We start from the raw sequence: 21436 nt of genomic DNA, 5'->3' as shown, positions 1-21436 counted from the left end.
AGTTTCCTCGCTATAGTGAGGGGAAAAGTTTTGTGTTCCACTCGGGTGCAAATGTATTTTACTTCTCGTGTGTTAAAAAACTCGCAAGTTCAGGATTCTATTCTCGAACCACTCGCTTCGCTCATGGTTCAACTATAGAATCCTTTCACTTGCTCGTTTTTCAATTCCACACTCGGCGTTAAAATACAACTTTGCCCCCTTGTATAACAAATAACTATTTTACCCCCTTACGAGTAAGTAGTATAAACAAGTATTAATAAAAAATAAGGTATGTAATAACATACAAACATTTATATAAAATGAGAATGTAATCGTTAAAATAACAAGATATTTATTCACAGTATAGTCGTGACAGAGACTAGTAATTCAGAAAACTGATAATTTTCTTTCCATCCAAGCATTTTTATTTTATTTTAATATTGCCATTATTTTAATTATTAATAAAAGATCTTAAACTAATTTAGTGAGATATCCCAAGCTGGTTCTTGATCCAATCAGTGAAATGCCACACGTTCACGTATGTAGTCACGGAGTCATCCTGTTTAGATATGGCCAGACCGTGCAGGATGTATAACGGAGTTGTCACGTGCTGAAACGAACGACCAGGTTAAAGTTTTGTCCTTTAATTACCAGCAGGTAAAAACGCATTTTATCCACTAGTGGGTAAAGTAATTTGACCTTGAATAGAGGCGGATTGTCTGCTTTAAAATTGATAAAAGTAGGTGAATCTTAGTAATTAAGATGATTTACCACCTGTGGAACTACTGGAAGCAGTGATAAACCCATTTTTTTGCGTTTTAGTTCCCTCGCTATAGTGAGGGGAAAAGTTTTGTGTTACCCTCGGGTGCAAATGTATTTTACTTCTCGTGTGTTCAAAAACTCGTTTGTGTTTTTGAACACACGAGAAGAAAAATACAAGTGTTTAATTGAATTGGAATATATTGGTTCGAACTTCGAACCCCGGCTCGTACCAATGAGTTTTTCGGAACTTCCTCCCACGAACGCTCCGGCTGTGGAATGAGCTCCCTGACGAGGTATTCCCGATGAACAGTATGGGGTTCTTCAAAAAAGGAGTGTACAAGTTTATAATGGGTCGGCAACGCGCACGTAACACCCCTTGAGTTGCAGGCGTCCATAGGTTACGGTGACTGCTTTCCAACAGGCGGGCCGTATACCTGTGTGCCACCGACGAAAAAACTTATATGCGAAATGTCGTTTGATATTTGCCAATCGCTTTTCGGTGAAAGAAAACACCGTGAGGAAACTGGACTAATCCCAATAAGGCCTAGTTACTCTTCGGGTTGGAAGGTCGTCAGTCGCTTTTGTAAAACTAGTTCATACGCCAAATCTTGGGATTAGTTGTCAAAGGCTGCGGGTTGGACCCAGGTTCCCATGAGCCTTGTCAAATGCCGCGTAACGCGAGGAGGATGATGAGAGTATATTCTAATTCAAATATACCTGTTCTTTACAGAAGAGGCCTGCAGCCTTCTCTGGTTGATAATCCTTGGGTGGTGCCACGGCACATGTCAGGGAATCCGGTGGGGCTTCGTGAGCCTCCGTGCATGCTGTACGGAGGGGTATTATTGTGTTTAACTGAAATTTAGAATAAGTGTTTGGTTAGTTTTTACTTTAAAGTGATTTCTGTCCAGTGTACGGCAGATATTATCCATACTTCCATCCATCCATACTAATATTATAAATGCGAAAGTAACTCTGTCTGTCTGTCTGTTACGCTTTCCCGCTTAAACCACGCAACCGATTTTGATGAAATTTGGAACAGACAATCTTTAGACCCTGAGACAGAACATAGGCTACTTTTTATTTCGAAAAAAAGGGATGAAGGGGTTGAAAAAGAGGTTGAAAGTTTGTATGGGATTTCTTAATTTTAAATGATAAAACCATGAAACTTTATATTTTAGCACTTGATAAGAAATCATTAAACATATATTTAAAGTCACATACAGGTCGAACGCGATTAATTAACATTATTTTTACCTTTAAAATAAACATGGTGGGAAATAAACATTAACTAAAAGCGGGTAGATTATATTTATTTGTCTACCCCGAACATTTATATAAATGAATATCGGGTAGTTTTGTGTTGTTTACATCTCCGGTGACATTTTGCTGGGACGTCAGTCTTCCGCGACCACGGCCAGTGCAACCTGGCCGAAACGTTGGGAAAAAAGGTAAAAATAATGTTAATTAATCGCGTTCGACCTGTATGTGACTTTAAATATGTGTACAAACAAAGCGCGAGAACTTAAAGTGTTATATCATTAAACATCTTGATAAGGGATAGGGATAGGGATAGGGATAGGGATAGGGATAGGGATAGCGATAGGGATAGCGATAGGGAAAGCGATAGGGATAGCGATAGGGATAGCGATAGGGATAGCGATAGCGATAGCGATAGCGATACGGATACGGATACGGATACGGATACGGATACGGATACGGATAATATGGGTATCGTTAGAGGGATACGGATAATCGGTCGGCGGTCTCTTACAATCAATGTGCTCTAAGACGATCGTTGTTTGCTTGCTTGAAGATTACGTTTACGATAAGTATAAGCAAAATGTAAAAAATTGTAAGGGATAATAGAAAAAAGTACTTTTTTACCCACCGATCATAGTGGTCGATGTGTAATATTTCTACAATCATTGCAAGCAAAAGTATTATGTGCAATCGAAATAATCGCAGATAAATATACCTACAGAGAAACCTACGGTCCCTACGGATCCAAATGAAAATCTTAAGGAATACTTTTATTACGCGGGCGAAGCCGCGGGTAAAAGCTAGTAGAGGAATAAGTATGGGAAAATTTATAACTCCATACATCAGTAAATGTGAGTTATTTGTATAAGTATAGTTAAATGACATCTAGCGACAATCACGCGTCAAATAGCGTGAATTATCTTATCATTTTTGACATAGATTTATGGCTCGAAAGTGACACAACGCCAATCTGCAAATAATCTATGGCAGCAAGGCATTTTTTGCGGCGCCATTTACGTGCGCGTTCTTAGGCCGTTTTCACATTATCCGATCCGATATCGGATGTCGGAAGGATTTCAATAGAAAAAATCCAAGATGGCGCCTGTAATGTATGGGATATCGTTCCGACATCCGATATCGGATCGGATAATGTGAAAACGCACTTAGGCGGTCGCATTTTAATGTATGGGATGGTATGATCCTAGTGAGTATTATATTCTTTGGGTATGATCTTCTTATGTCTATGTCTATGTCTATGTCTATATTTAATCTATGTAGATACGCACAAATGTATCTATCAGAAGTAATGTCAGTAGCATCCACTTTAAAACATGGACGCCATAAATCCAGCAGCAATACTTACCCGTATGTCCCTGTCAGAAGTAGTGATGCAGGACGCAGCATGAGACGGAGGGGTCAGCGGCAGACAGGCTGGGGAGGCCCACGCCGGTGTCGATTCTAGCGACCGCAGCTTCAAGATTGCTATATTGTTGGTCTCCTGACCTGAAACAATCAAAGTAACGTTACATTAGTAATGCTTCCTCTTCTTTCGGATATCCCGGCATTCTGCACGGGAGAAATTTGCATTGTGAATTTAACAAGCTCAACTTGTTGCGGGTTTAAAAGTATTTAGTAATTAGTAAACGGAATAAATCACAATATTGATGGTACAAGTTGAATTTGTTCGAACAACAAGGTCAAACTTGTTAAAAGATATTTGATTGAATCAGCCAAACATATGTTTAAAACAATATGTGTCATGTTGCTTTTATAAAATCGACTTGTTGATTCAAATAAATAAATAATAAATATTATAGGACATTCTTACACAGATTGACTGAGTTCCACGGTAAGCTCAAGAAGGCTTGTGTTGTGGGTATTCAGACAACGATATATATAATACATAGAAAACATCCATGACTCAGGAACAAATATCTGTACTCATCACACAAATAAATGCCCTTACCAGGATTCGAACCCGGGACCGCGGCTTAGCAGGCAGGGTCACTACCCGCTAGGCCAGACCGGTCGTCACATGACATGTAACTTGTAAAATGTACTACTTATAGTTACACTTAACAAAATCTAACTTGTTGTTTGAACCAAAGAGCACGTAGGCGCTATTTTAACCAAAAAACTTGTTGAACGAACATGAAAACTGGTTGGTTTTTCTCTCAGTGTGGGGTCCGCTCTGACAACAATTCCTAAGATTTGGCGAAGGCACTAGTTTTTATGAAAGCGACTGCCATCCGACCTTCCAACCTAAAGGGGTAACTAGGCCTCATTGGGAATAGTCCGGTTTCCTCACGATGTTTTCTTTCACCGAAAAGCGAGTAGAAAATATCAAATGACATTTCGTACATAAATTTCAAAAAACTCATTGGTGCGAACCGGGGTTACTTTAAGAACGCCATCTCTATATCCTCAGGAGAATGACAGTGGAAGGACCGACCAAAGTTTGAGTGCCATGATAGATAAGTCAAGTTAGGCTTCTTTGGCTATTTGACCAAACGAGATCTTAACAGCCTTGAGAAGGCGCTGATCGTCGGACCAATGGAGGTCCATCGTAGAACAGGATTACCCACTGGTTCAGCACAACCAAGAAAGTCATACGCGTTGAGCTCCAGGGATCTTTTAGAAAGGCAGTCCCCGTAGCTGAATGGCATTTCTACGACGCGAAACGAAAAAAAAACGCCGCGAAAGGTAGTCTGGCTCTGTCGCGCCAATACGCAAGTGCGATAGAGATAGATATTTACGAGCGTTTCGTGAGCGCTTGTTCCATTCGGCTACGCACACAGAAAAGATCGGCCTGAGTGGAGGGCACTTGTACGTACTTATGGTGGTCATGAGTGTCACGACCCTTTCTATCAAACCTTTTTGTCTTTTTCTATCAGACCAATACGTCGGAAAGGGACAAACGAACTTTATCGGCTTGATAACTTTACACTGAGAGAAATTTGCATTGTGAATTTAACAAGTTCGACTTGTTGCGGTTTATCCGTTTGAATCAGCCAAACGTATGTTTAAAACAATTTGTGTCAGGTTGTTTTTATAAAATCGACTTGTTGTTTCAAATATATTGCCGATTCAAATGTCAAGTAGCTTGTTTGAACCAAAGAGCACGTAGGCGCTATTTTAACCAAAAAACTTGTTGAACGAACATGAAAACTGGTTGTATTTTCTCTCAGTGTACATTTATAAATAAGGGTGATAGTATTTATTTTACTAGAGTTTACTGTTTGTTATTGTTTATAAGAAATATAATTACTCACCTTGCTCTCCTTAATAGCAGTATATAATAGATAGCCTTAAGCCAAAATTCTAAAACGATGTACTTTAGTTAAGTTAGATACATACATCGATCCCAGCGCGCCCTCACTAACGGCAAAGAGGATGGAACGCCGGAGTGGGTTTAGTGGGTAGGGCCAAGTTTCCCTCCTCTCGCTAGGAGAGGGGAAAGAAACGGCGAGTCCCACACATCGTGCGTAACAGCATCCCCACTCCGTCAAAAAAAAAAGGGTTTCATAGCTGAACAAACCTTGTACTACCTATGGAAGCAATAAAGATTACTGATTACTGACCCTGAGTCATGAGGTTTTGACGGAGAAGAAGAAGATCAAGTTGCCTTACCAGTTTTATAACCACTGTGCACAACAACTTTGGCAACAGCAGCTTTTTGCCCGGCCTTCACGAAGGCCACCTCAAGGCCTTCAGCAGACAGGCCCTGGACGCAAGAAGCGAGGGTCAGGAGAGCCATGGTGTCTTCATGGACGAATGAGGCGGCACAGAGAGGAGTGCGGGAGTTTTTTCTAGAAACAAAAATGTATCGATGTACAATGTATCACTTATGTGACAGGAATTAAAGAAACAGTTTAACAGCGTTAATGCACAACGGTAGTCTAAGAGATTTGGGTTCAATGTCGAGCTGTAGATTTCTATCGACGACCGGTTTGGCTCAGTCGGTAGTGACCGTACCTGCTAAGCCCCGGTCCTGGGTTCGAATCTCGGTAAGGGCATTTATTTGTGTGATGAGCACAGATATTTGTTCCTGAGTCATGGTCCATGACTCATGGATGTTTTCTATGTATATATGTATGTTACATATTTATCTATTTAAGTATATATATCGTCGCTTAGCACCCCAAGGACAAGCTTTGCTTAGTTCGGGGCTAAGTTTATCTGTGTAAGGTGTCCCTGGTATTTATAAATATTTATTATTATTATCAGCTGAGATGATTTCACATGATTGAACAGTAAACTACCAGGTTTCTCCATAGCCTTCTACTCTTCACTAAGGCCATGAACCCGAAGACAGATGTAACTTATAATTTTAGAACAAAACGGGACTTAATCGCGTAAACACTTACATTTATATTAGGCCCGACGTTTCGAACATCACACTATGTTCGTGGTCACGGGTAGACTGGCAATGAATTATGATGATTTATGGGAATTATGAGTGCAAATCGTGTTAGTCTAAATCAATATATAGATGTAACTTATTTAGGTATTTATAAAGCTCACGACCCTGGAACGCCAAGGGATCTCTTTTTGTAGCATGGCGTGCGGAGTGGAACGCCACATACGAGGCTAACCCTCAGGGTGGCTAGCCGAATGGCACAATCGCTCACGAAACGCTCACGAAACGAAGCGCTAGTAGATATCTATCTCTATCGCGCTTGCGTATTGGCGCGACAGAGCCAGCGGCGTATCGCTTTCGTTTGGCGTCGGAGAAATGCCATTCGGCTACGGGGCCTGGACTGCTTATAGTTGGTCAGGTAAATGCTAGGCTAGAGGGATTACGTCAGACCAACTTACTAATTGTTAAAGATATACATACTTACTTACTTCCAGCTGTAAAAGGGTTTCTGTTCCTTTAAAATAGGCTTGTGTCGTTCACGTTAACTGTTAGGAATAAAATCCCATCAATGACCGAAATAAACTGAATCTTTCCGTGCTCTGAGAATCGGTCTTTGCTCATTTAGTTCAGTATAGGATCGGCGAGCGCGAGCGGTTTGGATCGAGAACGAGTGTGTGACTGCGCCGACCGAGATCGAGAGCTATTTAGCAGAGCAACAAAAAAAAGTCAAGTTTTCATATTGAATTTCGGTTCCTTACAACCTTTCGGCCCAAAATGTTACTATCTGTGGACTATTCGTATCATTTTGACACTATTCGGTCCCATTCGTTCTGATCTTTCCGACCGCAGTGGTCGCTGGTCTGGCTGAACTAAATGAGCAAAAGACCTAAAAGAGCGAACTAGTTCGTGGGAGCGATTGAACGAGATCGGAGCGCTCCGATCAACGAACGAAACGGCACAAGCCTACTTTGAAACATGGATAAAAGATATACGTACTTGTAAACCCAGGCTCTCCAAGGGAACTCCCCTTGTAGCACGGCGCGTGGCGCAGAGCGCCGCTTACGAGGCTTCCCGTCCGGGTTGTTTATACCACACGCGTCGCTCAATCTGAAAAACAATATTTTTTTTTTTTTTTTTAATTTATTGAGAAACAAACAGTCTTATAAAACATGTATGTAAATATGCTAAAAGCTAGAATTTCTTATAGAATAGACCTATAGTTTCATATATGTAAATATGATGATGTCCTCCCAGACGTATCCGTCGACGGCGACACCTGGACAATTCAGGTATTTTATAAGTTCTGACGTGCATGGGCTCGAACGTGACTTGCGAAGCCGAGTTTTGTTTTAAACTTCCGGTCGCAAGTCATGCAGTAAAGCTCACCATTTGCGTCATAGGTGTATGTGTAGGAGGGCTTAGGCCGAGATTTTCGGATCTGGCGTTTAGCGTCAAGATCTTCGAGGCGTGCACTTTCGAAGTCGTTGAGACCACTGTTGATCGCAGTTCGCCAGTCCGATCTCTGAGTTGCAAGCTCCTCCCATGATTCACACGATATACCGATGGCCGACAGGTGGCGCTTTAGGACATCCTTGTACCTCAGATATTGCCCACCAGCCTTGCGTTTACCCGAAGCTAGTTCAGAGTAAAACACAATTTTGGGCAATCTTGATGGTGGCATGCGCACAAGGTGTCCACACCAACGCAGTTGACCTTTGATGAGTAGGCATTCCATACCCGTCATACCAGTACGACGCAGAACCTCCGAGTTTGGAACACGATCCTGCCATCTCACCCGAAGAATTGCTCGGAGACACTTTATGTGGAAGGTGTCGAGACGTTTGATGTCTCCCTTGTACAGACACCAGGTCTCCGAAGCATAAAGCAACACAGGCAGAACTATTGCTTTGTAAACGGCGAGTTTAGTGTGAAGGCTGAGATCGCCTCGAGTCTGACATATCCTCCAGGATAGCAAAAGCTGCAGCAGCCTTTGGCGGACTCAACCAACGAGTTTGGAAATCATGTAAATATACTTTTTTATAAACTTAATACTATGAATAGATATATAACGATGCATGGTAATTCTGATGTACCTCATTTTAAAATGTATCATATATATTAATTAAGTTAGTGAATAAGTAACATATCCTATATTGTATGCCCTAGCAGGGTATCATGTACCTACTAAGATCTATGTAAGACCTTTATTGTACTGATGAACATGATAACAATGGATTAAATGAATATGAATATGAATACTGTGAATATTAGTTACATGACAACTGCAAAAAATCTAATACATAATAAATCAGGTTAATTCATAACAATAATAAGTATACCTAGATATTTTTCTAGCGCGGACGAAGTGACACTAGTGACTTCCTTCTGATATTTAGTTCATCGATAACTTACATAATATGTCATTAATTTATAATTATGTCAATAATTATTGCAGTGGTACTGGATCTTGAGTAGTTTCATGAACTCTGCCTACCCCGTTTAGAGAATATAGGCTTGAATTTAGGTGTATATAACATTAATGTTTATACAAATGTTACACGTTTGAAAAAAAATGGATAATAATAATAAAACGAACCATATTTTAATAGTTTACATATGTTCTTACATTATTATTCAAGATTTCAGAGGTTATTATTAGGGGTAAGTATCAGTGGTGGAGCGTCGATACAACTCGATTCCCTACGGGTTCCCTAAAATTCTCTAGTATCTGTAGAAGTCCAAAACAGATGCCAAAAACCCCTCCGGCTTTACCAACGAAAATTTTCACGCCCCGCCACTGGTAAGTATTAACCTTATGTAAGGCTATTTTATCGATGTTTTTATTTTGTCAAGTACTTACAACTTCACGTTCGTGCCAGAAAAATATCTAGGTATAATAATAAGAAACGCTGGTGGCCTAGCGGTAAGAGCGTGCGACTTTCAATCCAGAGGTCGCGGGCTCAAACCCCGGCTCGTACCAATGAGTTTTTCGGAACTTACGTGCGAAATGTCAATTGATATTTGCCAGTTTGTTTTCGGTGACGGAAAACATCATAAGGAAACCGGACTAATTCCAATGAGGCCTCGTTACCCTTCGGGTTGGAAGGTCAGATGGCAGTCGCATTCGTAACACACTAGTACAAAGCGAACCCCAGGCTCCCATGAGCCGTGGCAAATGCCGAGAAAACGAAATGAGGATGATGAATAAGAATGGTATAAATATAACTAAATAAATAAATAAATATTATAAGACATTCTTACACAGATTGACTGAGCCCCACGGTAAGCTCAAGAAGGCTTGTATTGTGGGTACTCAGACTACGATATACATAATATACAAATACTTATATACAAAGCAAACGTCCATGACGCAGGAACAAATGTCTGTGCTCGTCACACAAATAAATGCCCTTACCGGGATTCGAACCCAGGACCGTGGCTCAGCAGGCAGTGTCACTACCGACTGAGCCAAACCGGTCGTCAAAACAAATATAACAAATGTGTGAGTGAAAATTTGCATGTTGGTGACAGATTATCAGAGTAATTTTTTTCTGACAATATCGCCATAGGTATTTCAGCCAAATTACACAAAAAATAACAATACAAGTAAATAATAATGTCTTAGGAAAATACAGCGGTCTCGGCGCCGAATATATTTTTATTCCATTCGGCGTCGAGACCCTTGGTCCGTGGGGCCCTGGCGCTCTGAGTCTCTTCAAGGACTTATCAAAGAGACTAAGAGACGCCACCGGCGACCGAAGAGCTGGCAGCTTCCTCGCTCAGCGTATTAGCTTGACAATCCAGCGAGGAAATGCTGCCAGCGTCTTCGGTACTATGCCACACGGGCCATTTTTAGATTTACTTTAGTTTAATTTTAGATTTATTTAGTTTAATTTAATTTTAATTTTAATTTTAATTTAAGTTTAATTTTAGATTTAATAGTTTAGTTTTATTGTAAGATAATTTTATGTCCCTGATGTTTTATTATAATGTATTTTTATTATACAAATAAATATTTATTATTAAAAAAAACATAAAAAAAATACAAGTAATAAAAGTAGGTACCTGAACCTTCCTAAGATGTAGTGATTTGACGTTTTCCATTAGAAGTGCGCTTGTGGCGCATCAATCAAATACCTTGATAAGTAACGTTCAACGCCATCTAACGAGCTTGTTGGGTACTTTCGTTTATATGTCTGAATATTTTCATGTCTTAAAATTAATTAATGTTCTGAATAAAAATGCATTTTATATTTGAAAATTAAGTTTGTTCTTATTACGAATCTTCATATCAGTTATCCGACTGTACCTGTAATTGACGAGATCTTGTTGTTGCACGCAGCATATCTGAGTGGTGGCACATGATGAGTCTTTCAGTCTGGAAATTGAGAACGATGAAGTTATAGTTATGTGGTTATATCATTCGGACTTAGTATCAGAGGAAGGTGATGGACAGACGGATGGACAATTGGACATAGATTAAATTTAAGTTTAAATAACAGCAAAGACACATGTAACTCTGTAGGTACCTCAGAACTATAGAGAAAAAGGTACGATGGCCTAGATGGCGTTACACCTGTGGGGAACGCTCGGCTAGATGGCGCTAATATTTCTTAGCAAATAAATGTGATTACTTACACACTCTGTAGGAAGTAGGAACCTAATAGAGGAAAATTGTTCAGAGGTATTACAGGAGTTGCTTACTGAAGTTCCACATGCCCTCCTCTGATCCTGCTATCCTGGATGAGGCTGTGGTTACAGAAGTAGCATTCTTGGCATCCTCGCCCTGAGCCTTCAAGGTCATTGCTGCCAGGGAGACCCACTTTACTGTCATCCTCGACCAGGATTTAAGTGTGCCTCTGAAGATTATGATCATCGATTTAAATGATTATGATACTTAATTGCTGTCCAGTTTTGATATAGAAAGGTAGGTTGAAGACGTTTATAAGATTGACTGTAGCTGTGGTAGTTCTTATATTGGAGAAACCAAACGCACCATAGCGGAAAGGATCAAAGAACATATCGCGGCGGTCAAAAAACGACAAATAAATAAGTCTGCGGTTGCCGAGCATTTGCTAGAGTCAGGACCGAACCACTGGATTGAACTGCATAATCCCAAAGTCCTTTCAGCTGAACGTCTTTACTATAGCAGGAAAGTACGTGAAGCGATTGAAATCAGGGTGGCTAGCCGAATGGCACAATCGCTCACGAAACGCTCACGAAACGAAGCGCTAGTAGATATCTATCTCTATCGCGCTTGCGTATTGGCGCGACAGAGCCAGCGGCGTATCGCTTTCGTTTGGCGTCGGAGAAATGCCATTCGGCTACGGGGCCAGGAAACATCGTAATTTCAATCAAAATGAAGGGCAAGGGATTTCATCTTCGTGGAATCCAGTGATTAGCAAGTGTAAACGTGAGAAAACTTCCCGTCTCATACCATCGGATGTCGTGAGTGTTGTATGTAGGCAGAGTGGCAACACTAGCGTAAAAGTGACTGATGACAATCAAGTGCGGGTAGTTCGAAAAACTCGTACAGCTAGAAGATGTTGATACAACTCCCAGCCAGTCTACCCGTGACCACGGACGTAATGTCATGTCCGAAACGTCGGGTTAAATATAAAACGTAAGTTTTACGCGATTAAGTCCCGTTTTAATTTAATAATATGAGTGAAGATCGTGTTAGTTTAAATCAATATATACTAGTAGCTTGTTGGTATCTGGAACTAAACTGAACATAAGTTCTAGGATATTTTCAAGAGTTGCTTACTGAAGTTCCACATGCCCTCCTCTGATCCTGCTATCCTGGATGAGGCTGTGGTTACAGAAGTAGCATTCTTGGCATCCTCGCCCTGAGCCTTCCAGGTCGTTGCAGCCTGGGAGACCCACTTTACTGTCATCTTCGCTTTCTGAAAACGATACAAAGGCCAATCAAAAGATTTCAATGGCAGTCATAAATTTTTACACATCACCATTTCAGAAAGTGTTTTACCGCCCTGATATTAGGTAGCAAATTTATACTTTTCCGTTTAAGGACACATTTTTACATAAAAAAAATTTATGTTTGTATAACATACATACATACATTCAATCACGCCTGTGTCCAGGCAGATCACATGAAACTACTCAAGTTTCAGTGCCACTCTTGGCAAATAAGGGTTTGAAAGAAAACGAAACTGTGACATTGCAGTGACAGGTTGCCAGCCTCTCGCCTGCGCCACAATTTAACCCATGTCCCACAGTCGCCTTCTACGACACCCACGGGAAGAAAGGGGGTGGTGAAATTCTTAACCCGTCACCACACGGATAACATATTATTATTATATATAAATTTCCTCAAAGTTGATGTGAATAACCCAACCACAAAATTAAAATTTTCAAAAAACCCCCGACCGCGACATAGTGGACCGATTTTCATGAAACATGGCTAAGAACACTCCCGACTAACTCAGCTTTCAGACAAAAGAAAACTAAAACTAAATCGGTTCATCCGTTCGGGAGCTACGATGCTACAGACAGACACACACAGAGAGAGACAGACAGACAAACAGACAGACAGGCAGACAGACAAACACACAGACAGACACGTCAAACTTATAACACCCCTTCGGTTTTGCATCGGGGGTTAAAAATAATATGTATAACATGGTAGCAAAATTATTTCCACCTTGGGCTACTTGAATACTTGAATCCCTTACTACGCTCAGGATTCTATTTTTGAATCCTAATTATAGAATCCTTTGCTTCGTTCAGGATTCAATAAATGCCCTCGCCGTAAGTATCTCATTTTGCTCTCTTGTTATACAATCAACTTTTTCATACTCCCGTACTGTTATTCGTCATTTATAGGGTCATGCATAGATCTTTAAAACCCTACATAATAGTACATTGTGCAACAAGGGGAGGAAGTTGAATATTACTAACGAGAGTAAGTTAAATCGCGACGGCTTGCCGGAGCGATTTAAAGACTCGAGTTTGTAATATTCATACTCCCCGAGTTACACACAATGTTTTTCATCACACTCGCAATGTAAAAAATATGTAAATATGTAGATGTAAAAAAGTTAAGTACGGTACAAGAAATTTCATTATTCCCTTGGGAGAATGATTTTTCTATAACTCACGCTCCGCCTGCGTGCAATAGCACATTTAAAGTGCGGGTGTGATGAAAAATATATTAAGATAAGTCTCTAGTCTATTCCCCAAAAACGCATGCAAGCTATAGGGTTTCAATGAAGGAAAAGTGTGGAGAGCGTGTGGCCTTTGCGTCAAAATCTAGGGAAAAGTGCGTGGAAAGTTGTTCTAGAAAAGTATTAAGAAAGCAAGTGCATGGTCGTAGAAATAGTTATTTGTTATACAAGGGGGCAAAGTTGTATTTTAACGCCGAGTGGGGAATTGAAAAACGAGCAAGTGAAAGGATTCTATAGTTGAACCACGAGCGAAGCGAGTGGTTCGAGAATAGAATCCTGAACTTGCGAGTTTTTTAACACATGAGAAGTAAAATACATTTGCACCCGAGTGTAACACAAAACTTTTCCCCTCACTATAGCGAGGAAACTACAACGCAAAAAATGCGTTTATCACTGCTTCCAGTAGTTCCACAGGTGGTAAATCATCTTTATTACTAGATTGACCTACTTTTATCAATTTTAAAGCAGTTAATTTGACTTTATTCAAGGTCAAATTACTTTACCCACTAGTGGATAAAATGCGTTTTTACCCGCTGGTATTAAAGGACAAAACACGTGTTTCCGAGTTAGTGAGGGGAAAAAGTATTGTATGCAACGGTGTTTAACTGAGTGAAAAAATACTCATGCCGTGTTTATTAAAAATTGTCGGCTTCGCCTCAAATTGTTACCCACGCCACTCGCCTTTTTAGGGTTCCGTAGTCAACTAGGAACCCTTATAGTTTCGCCATGTCTGTCTGTCCGTCCGTCCGTCCGCGGATAATCTCAGTAACCGTTAGCACTAGAAAGCTGAAATTTGGTACCAATATGTATATCAATCACGCCAACAAAGTGCAAAAATAAAAAATGGAAAAAAATGTTTTATTAGGGTACCCCCCCTACATGTAAAGTGGGGGGCTGATATTTTTTTTCATTTCAACCCCAACGTGTGATATATTGTTGGATAGGTATTTAAAAATGAATAAGGGTTTACTAAGATCGTTTTTTAATAATATTTATATTTTCGGAAATAATCGCTCCTAAAGGAAAAAAAAGTGCGTCCCCCCCGTCCCCCCCCCCCCCCTCTAACTTTTGAACCATATGTTTAAAAAAAATCACAAAAGTAGAACTTTATAAAGACTTTCTAGGAAAATTGTTTTGAACTTGATAGGTTCAGTAGTTTTTGAGAAAAATACGGAAAACTACGGAACCCTACACTGAGCGTGGCCCGACACGCTCTTGGCCGGTTTTTTTTATCTCTTTTAACCACTAGTTGCAAAATACTTAGTTGTTTTGCAAGGTGGCAATAGTTATTTGTTTTACAAGGGGGCAAAGTTGTCGTTTAACCGCACGTGCCAAAATTGATACACGAGCAAGCGAAAGATTCCAATATTGAACCGCGAGCGTAGCGAGTGGTTCAGAATTTGGAATCTTGAGCGTTGCGAGGGTTTCAAGGCACGTAGGTTAAACAAAATTTGCCACCGAGTGAAACACAAAATTTTTCACCTCACCAACACTAAGAAAATATTCACTGTAAAACATCAAACTAAATCAAATCCATCAACTTATTTAACATTTATGATTCAAAATCATCATTTATACGTGAATTTCTACAGAAAGTTTTGGACATCACATTAAAATATGTATGAAATTACTTTGCACTCTTGTGAATAAAATGCAATTTTGCTATCTGTTTTCGAATAGCAAAGCCTTTACCAGTTGGTGTGGTGAAAAGTTGTTTACCTAACCGTACGTGCCAATATTGATACCCGAGCAAGCGAAAAATTCCAATATTAAACTGCGAGCGTAGCGAGTGGTTCAGTATGTGTCATCTTGACCGTTGCGGGGGTTTCATTTCAAGGTACGATGGTTAAACAAACTTTGAAACACAAAATTTTTCACCACACAAATACAAGGAGAATACCACTGTAAAACATCAAATTAAATCGAATTTATCAATTAATTAAATATTTATGATCCAAAATTATCATTTTCATATAGGTAAATTCTAAAATATTCTAAAATTTGTATGAAAATACTTTTTCTACTCGTCGACTGTAATCTGTCAATTAGGACACCACAGACTAAACTATAAGTGCTAACTTTTCAGTGTTGGATATACTCTATGGCAGTTCCAACTCAACTATAATAATCTCATTATAGTTGACTTTTAGTTAAGTGTAATAATTTCAAAAATAGAATTTCATACAATTTCTATACTAATTTGCGATACCTGGCAATTTTTTCTGCATTTGAAACACAATTTTTTTTATCTGTCGCATTATCGGCCAATCAGAGACGGTTATTACAAACAATTGGTTGCTAGGTAATTCGATGTTGATACAACGGTGAACGACGCTATTAACATTAATTTTAACTTGCATGAATGATGATATTTCTGTCCATTGATGATGAAGATGATGACTCGTAGAAAAAGTATTGTATACAATAGTGATATAATTAAGTTTTTCACTCTCGTACCTTACTATTAGGCAACTCAGCAAGCTTCGTGGCCTAAACATGGTACTCGACTGAAAAGCTTTGTATTATATCACGATTGTATAATAGCGTATTTTATTTATAGTTGAGTTGGAACTGCCATAGAGTATCCAACACTGAAAAGTTAGCACTTATAGTTTAGTCTGTGGTGTCCTAATTGACAGATTACAGTCGACGAGTAGAAAAAATACTATTGCAATCTTGTGTATGAAATGTAACTTTGCTATCCGTTTTTGAAGAATCAAGAGAACTTTTACCAGTTGGTGTGGTGAAAAGTACTGTTTTTAATGGTGCTTTTTTACACAGATTGATATAGTACGTTTTTTTTTAATTATAAATGGGCTTACTCTTGGCCACAGACTCGCCAAAGGCAAAGACGTGGCCTACGATGGAGTGAGCTCGCCCAGAGATGCCTGTTCACCCTTGATTTGAAGGTTGCCGGGTTATATGAGCTCGAAAATATAGAAAATTAGAAATATATATTATTAACTTCATGCAACTATTTTAGAGGACTACCAGCAAAACAAATAAATACCTGGTATCCCGAAGATTTCGCTCAGGGAGGGTTCTGTGACAGTGTCAGCATTGGCAATTATAAATTTTATAAGGGTAAGGGTAAGGGTAATTCCGAAAGTCGTCTAATTACGAAAGTCGCATAAAAATCACCATTATTTCCATCATATCAAGATTCTCCTTTCGGAATTACCAGAGCATTTCTGTCATTCGGAATGACCCTAATGCACCTTACAATTTTTACACATATTGAAATAGTAATTTTATTATTTGTATGTCTTTCTCATCACGGCACTATGGTGTTCCGGACCTTTTGAAGGCGTGCGCGAAGCCGAAACTAACACGTAAAGACCCTTTTAACACTTTTCCCCTCACTAGCTCGGAAACACGTGTTTTGTCCTTTAATACCAGCGGGTAAAAACGTATTTTATCCACTAGTGGGTAAAGTAATTTGACCTTGAATAAAGTCAAATTAACTGCTTTAAAATTGATAAAAGTAGGTGAATCTAGTAATAAAGATGATTTACCACCTGTGGAACTACTGGAAGCAGTTATAAACTCATTTTTTGCGTTGTAGTTTCCTCGCTATAGTGAGGGGAAAAGTTTTGTGTTACACTCGGGTGCAAATGTATTTTACTTCTCGTGTGTTAAAATACAACTTTGCCCCCTTGTATAACAAATTAATGAAATGTAAGAGGTACAACGAGCGGATGGTACCCTTGCCCTTGTGCGTGTCATGGGACGCACGCAGAGGCGGCAGCCGCCAGGGTATAAGGACTATTTGAAAGTTAATGGAATCTAATGGTTAAGGGGCTGACAACACCCAATTGCGTAAAATTGATGTTACTTGCGCAGTTTTTTAAGACAAACTATTAGTCTTAGTAAGGCAAGTAAATTATATGTTATTATTCATTATATTTCAAAGAACATAGCCGTACTCGATACACGATTTAATGAAATCGGCTCGATAGAAAAAAATGGCAAAGATTGGTCTCGAGTTCGTCATTAAACGGTTGTATGTCGTTCAATTATTCACTTAGTTTTCTTTAGTTAATATTATAATAACAAATATATACATATCTAAAACACTAACGAAACATTTTGCACAAATAATGCATCTTTCTATTTTATTTCGACCGGTCTGGCGCAGTCGGTAGTGACCCTGCCTGCTACGCCGCGGTCCCGGGTTCGAATCCCGGTAAGGGCATTTATTTGTGTGATGAGCACAGATATTTGTTCCTGAGTCATGGATGTCTTCTATGTATATAAGTATTTATATATTATATATATCGTTGTCTGAGTACCTGCAACACAAGCCTTCTTGAGCTTACCGTGGGACTCAGTCAATCTGTGTAACAATGTCCTATAATATTTATTTATTTATTTATTTATTTTAATATTTTTCCGCACTTTCCGTACCTATCCGCCCCCTTTTAGTGACATCGCGCTCTCACTTACTCCCATACGATTAGACAGTGTACGCTAGCGTCAAGGCCATTGGGTGCTGTCAGCGTCTTAAACAAACTTGAGTGAAACACAAAATTTTTCACCAAACCGACATAAACAAAATACAGACTATAAAACATCAAACTAAGTGGAATCCATCAATTTATTCAATACTAGCTTTTGCCCGCGGCTTCGCTCGCGTTAGAAAGAGACAAAAAGTAGTCTATGTCACTCTCCGTCCCTTCAACTATCACCACCTAAAAAATCACGTCGATTCGTTGCTGCGTTTTTCCGTGAAAGACGGACAAACAAACAGACACACACACTTTCCCATTTATAATATTAGTATGGATTTACAATACAATACAATACAATAATTTATTTATAACATCGAGTTACAGGTCAATATACATTTATGTACATGTTCTAATAACAATACAGTACATTAAGTACGTACTTAAATTAAATTTAATAATCAAAATCATTAGTTATAGGTAAATTTTACCAGCCAGCTCAAGATATCAAGTTAATTTGTATGAAATTACTTTGCACTCTTGTGGATAAAATGCAATTCTGTTATCTGTTTTCGAATAGTAAAAAGCCTTTACCAGTTGGTGTGGTAAAAATAAGTAATTACCTGATATCCCAAAGATTTCGTTTATAATCTCATCCAGTGATGGTTCTGTCACGGCCACAGTACACTGGGCAATCGCCAGCACGACTAGTAACCTGCAAATCATAATACTTCGTTATATTAAAAAAAACTATTAATTTTCCCATTAATGGGCCATTTTTAGGGTTCCGTAGTCAACTAGGAACCCTTATAGTTTCGCCATGTCTGTCTGTCCGTCCGTCCGCGGATAATCTCAGTAACCGTAAGCACTAGAAAGCTGAAATTTGGTACCAATATGTATATCAATCACGCCAACAAAGTGCAAAAATAAAAAATGGAAAAAAATGTTTTATTAGGGTACCCCCCTACATGTAAAGTGGGGGCTGATATTTTTTTTCATTCCAACCCCAACGTGTGATATATTGTTGGATAGGTATTGAAAAATGAATAAGGGTTTACTAAGATCGTTTTTTGATAATATTAGTATTTTCGGAAATAATCGCTCCTAAAGGAAAAAAAGTGCGTCCCCCCCCCCCCCTCTAACTTTTGAACCATATGTTTAAAAAATATGAAAAAAATCACAAAAGTAGAACTTTATAAAGACTTTCTAGGAAAATTGTTTTGAACTTGATAGGTTCAGTAGTTTTTGAGAAAAATACGAAAAACTACGGAACCCTACACTGAGCGTGGCCCGACACGCTCTTGGCCGGTTTTTTTTTTTAAAGTTGTCCACCCATTTTTTTTGGTAACATGGGTATTCTTTACGCGATTCATACTCAGAATCGCTAGGTCGTTCGATCCTGATAGGAGAAAAAAATGTCCCAAGACTTCCATACATTTTTCAAACCTTCCATTCCGTTACCGCCTTACAAAATGTATGGAAAAATAGTAACGGAATGGGAAAAAAAACCATAGGACTCTATTTTTCTCCTACTTATTAGGATTGAAAGAGCTCGCAATTCTGAATGGAAACCACAAAAATTTCCAAATACAAAAAAAAACCGGCCAAGAGCGTGTCGGGCCACGCTCAGTGTAGGGTTCCGTAGTTTTTCGTATTTTTCTCAAAAACTACTGAACCTATCAAGTTCAAAACAATTTTCCTAGAAAGTCTTTATAAAGTTCTATTTTTGTGGTTTTTTTTCATATTTTTTGAACATATGGTTCAAAAGTTAGAGGGGGGGGGGGAGACACACTTTTTTTTCCTTTAGGAGCAATTATTTCCGAAAATATTAATATTATCAAAAAACGATTTTAGTAAACCCTTATTCATTTTTAAATACCTATCCAACAATATATCACACGTTGGGTTTGGAATGAAAAAAAAAATCAGTCCCCACTTTACATGTAGGGGGGGTACCCTAACAAAACATTTTTTTTTTCACTTTTTATTTTACCACTTTGTCGGCGTGATTGATATACATATTGGTACCAAATTTCAGCTTTCTAATGCTAACGGTCACTGAGATTATCCGCGGACGGACGGACAGACAGACATGGCGAAACTATAAGGGTTCCTAGTTGACTACGGAACCCTAAAAATCACGTCAATTCGTCGCTCCGTTTTGCCGTGAAAGACAGACAAACAAACAGACACACACTTTCCCATTTATATTATTAAATAAGTATATTAAGTATTATGGATAAAAAAACCTACATACGTATACACAGGTATACATATAAAACAGATACAGTTTTGTAAATATCGTGGCATACATTAAAATAATTATATCTGTTCGGTATTTCCCTAACAATTTTCATACAGATGTTTCCTGTTATATTTGAGGTTATGATTCTTTTAGACAAATTATCATCTTACCTTATCATTTCTTACTTTTCTTACACTAATCTATATAAAAGCAATTTAAATGACACTAATATTGACCACTTTAACCATTACAGACTTATTACTCTTAAAAATGAAGCTAAAATAACAAATTATTTGTTTTGTTTTCCCTGTATAACACAAACTTATTTGCTAACACTTATAATAACATACCTTCATTCTTATTTCTTCAAAAATAAGGTGGTTTTAAGCTTAAATAATTATTTATGGATGTAAAAGTGAAACTGGTTACATATTTCTGGTTTGAGACTTGTTCGCAATGCTGCCAACTTAATGAACTTTTTATCGGCTTCAAGCAGTTTTCAATTTTATTGTCAACACTTATAGGATAATTTGGAATGCATTTTTACTTCTTTATAAGTGCAAGAGATGAGCATTTATATTCTGTCAAACAAGTCTATCAGTAAATAAGAACTAAGAAAACTATAGGTATCCTTTTCTCTAGCACCCTAAAGAAAAGGATGCATATAGTTTTCTTTGTTCTTATTTACTGACAGACTTGGTTGACAGAGTATAGTACCGGTTTACCGAGTTCAGATTAGAGTAGGTAATGATTTTAGAATTAGGATTTGTATGGATAAATGGGCCGTTTTTTTTTTCAATGTTGTCCACTCCACTTTTTTATAACATGGGTATTTTTTTACGCTATTCATACTCAGAATCGCGAGGTCTTTCCATATTGATAGGAGAAAAATAAAATGTCCCAAGATTTCCATAAATTTTTTCAAACTTTCCATTCCGTTACCGCCATACAAAATGTATGAAAAAATGGTAACGGAATGGGAAAAAAACCTTGGGACACTTTTTTTCTGCTATTAGAATTGAAACACAGCAAAAGGGAATGTACAAGTTTCTTATGGGGTGGCAACGCGCATGTGACACTGTTTGAGTTGCAGGCGTCTATAGGTTACGGTGACCGCTTTACATCAGGCGGGCCGTATGCTTGTTTGCCACCGACGTAGTATAAAAAAAAGAGCTAGCGATTCTGCGTGGAAGCC

General features: G+C 38.7%; 1 protein-coding gene across 2 annotated transcripts; it reads right to left on the bottom strand.

Moving 5' to 3' along the window:
* Positions 1 to 274: 274 nt before the first annotated feature.
* LOC125239899 lies at positions 275 to 20530 on the bottom strand. Of its 2 annotated transcripts, XM_048147664.1 has the most exons (10): positions 20412 to 20530; positions 18620 to 18711; positions 16559 to 16591; positions 12129 to 12267; positions 10671 to 10739; positions 7358 to 7468; positions 5632 to 5810; positions 3365 to 3504; positions 1459 to 1593; positions 275 to 589 (listed from the first exon to the last, which is right to left on the bottom strand). In XM_048147664.1, exons 1-10 carry the CDS (start codon positions 20417 to 20419, stop codon positions 461 to 463), a joined length of 1035 nt encoding a protein of 344 aa, XP_048003621.1. In that variant the 5' UTR covers positions 20420 to 20530; the 3' UTR covers positions 275 to 460. The 2 variants fall into 2 exon arrangements, with proteins under 2 accessions (XP_048003621.1, XP_048003623.1); XM_048147666.1 differs by lacking the exon at positions 16559 to 16591 and having other exon boundaries at positions 279 to 589.
* Between the last annotated feature and the right edge of the window lie 906 nt (positions 20531 to 21436).

The sequence above is a fragment of the Leguminivora glycinivorella genome, chromosome 26 (genome assembly GCF_023078275.1).
Source record: "Leguminivora glycinivorella isolate SPB_JAAS2020 chromosome 26, LegGlyc_1.1, whole genome shotgun sequence".
Classification (NCBI taxonomy): domain Eukaryota; kingdom Metazoa; phylum Arthropoda; class Insecta; order Lepidoptera; family Tortricidae; genus Leguminivora; species Leguminivora glycinivorella.
The sequence above is the reverse complement of the archived record's forward strand: the minus strand, read 5'-3'. Positions and strand labels throughout refer to the sequence as shown.

Bases quoted from the DNA above. Each gene is read 5' to 3' on its own strand.
- LOC125239899 (XM_048147664.1), bottom strand. The intron at 10,740-12,128 runs GTAAGCAACTCT...CTCAATTTCCAG, and splicing joins GGAGGGCATGTGGAACTTCA to ACTGAAAGACTCATCATGTG. The intron at 1,594-3,364 runs GTAAGTATTGCT...TCTAAATTTCAG, and splicing joins CTTCTGACAGGGACATACGG to TTAAACACAATAATACCCCT.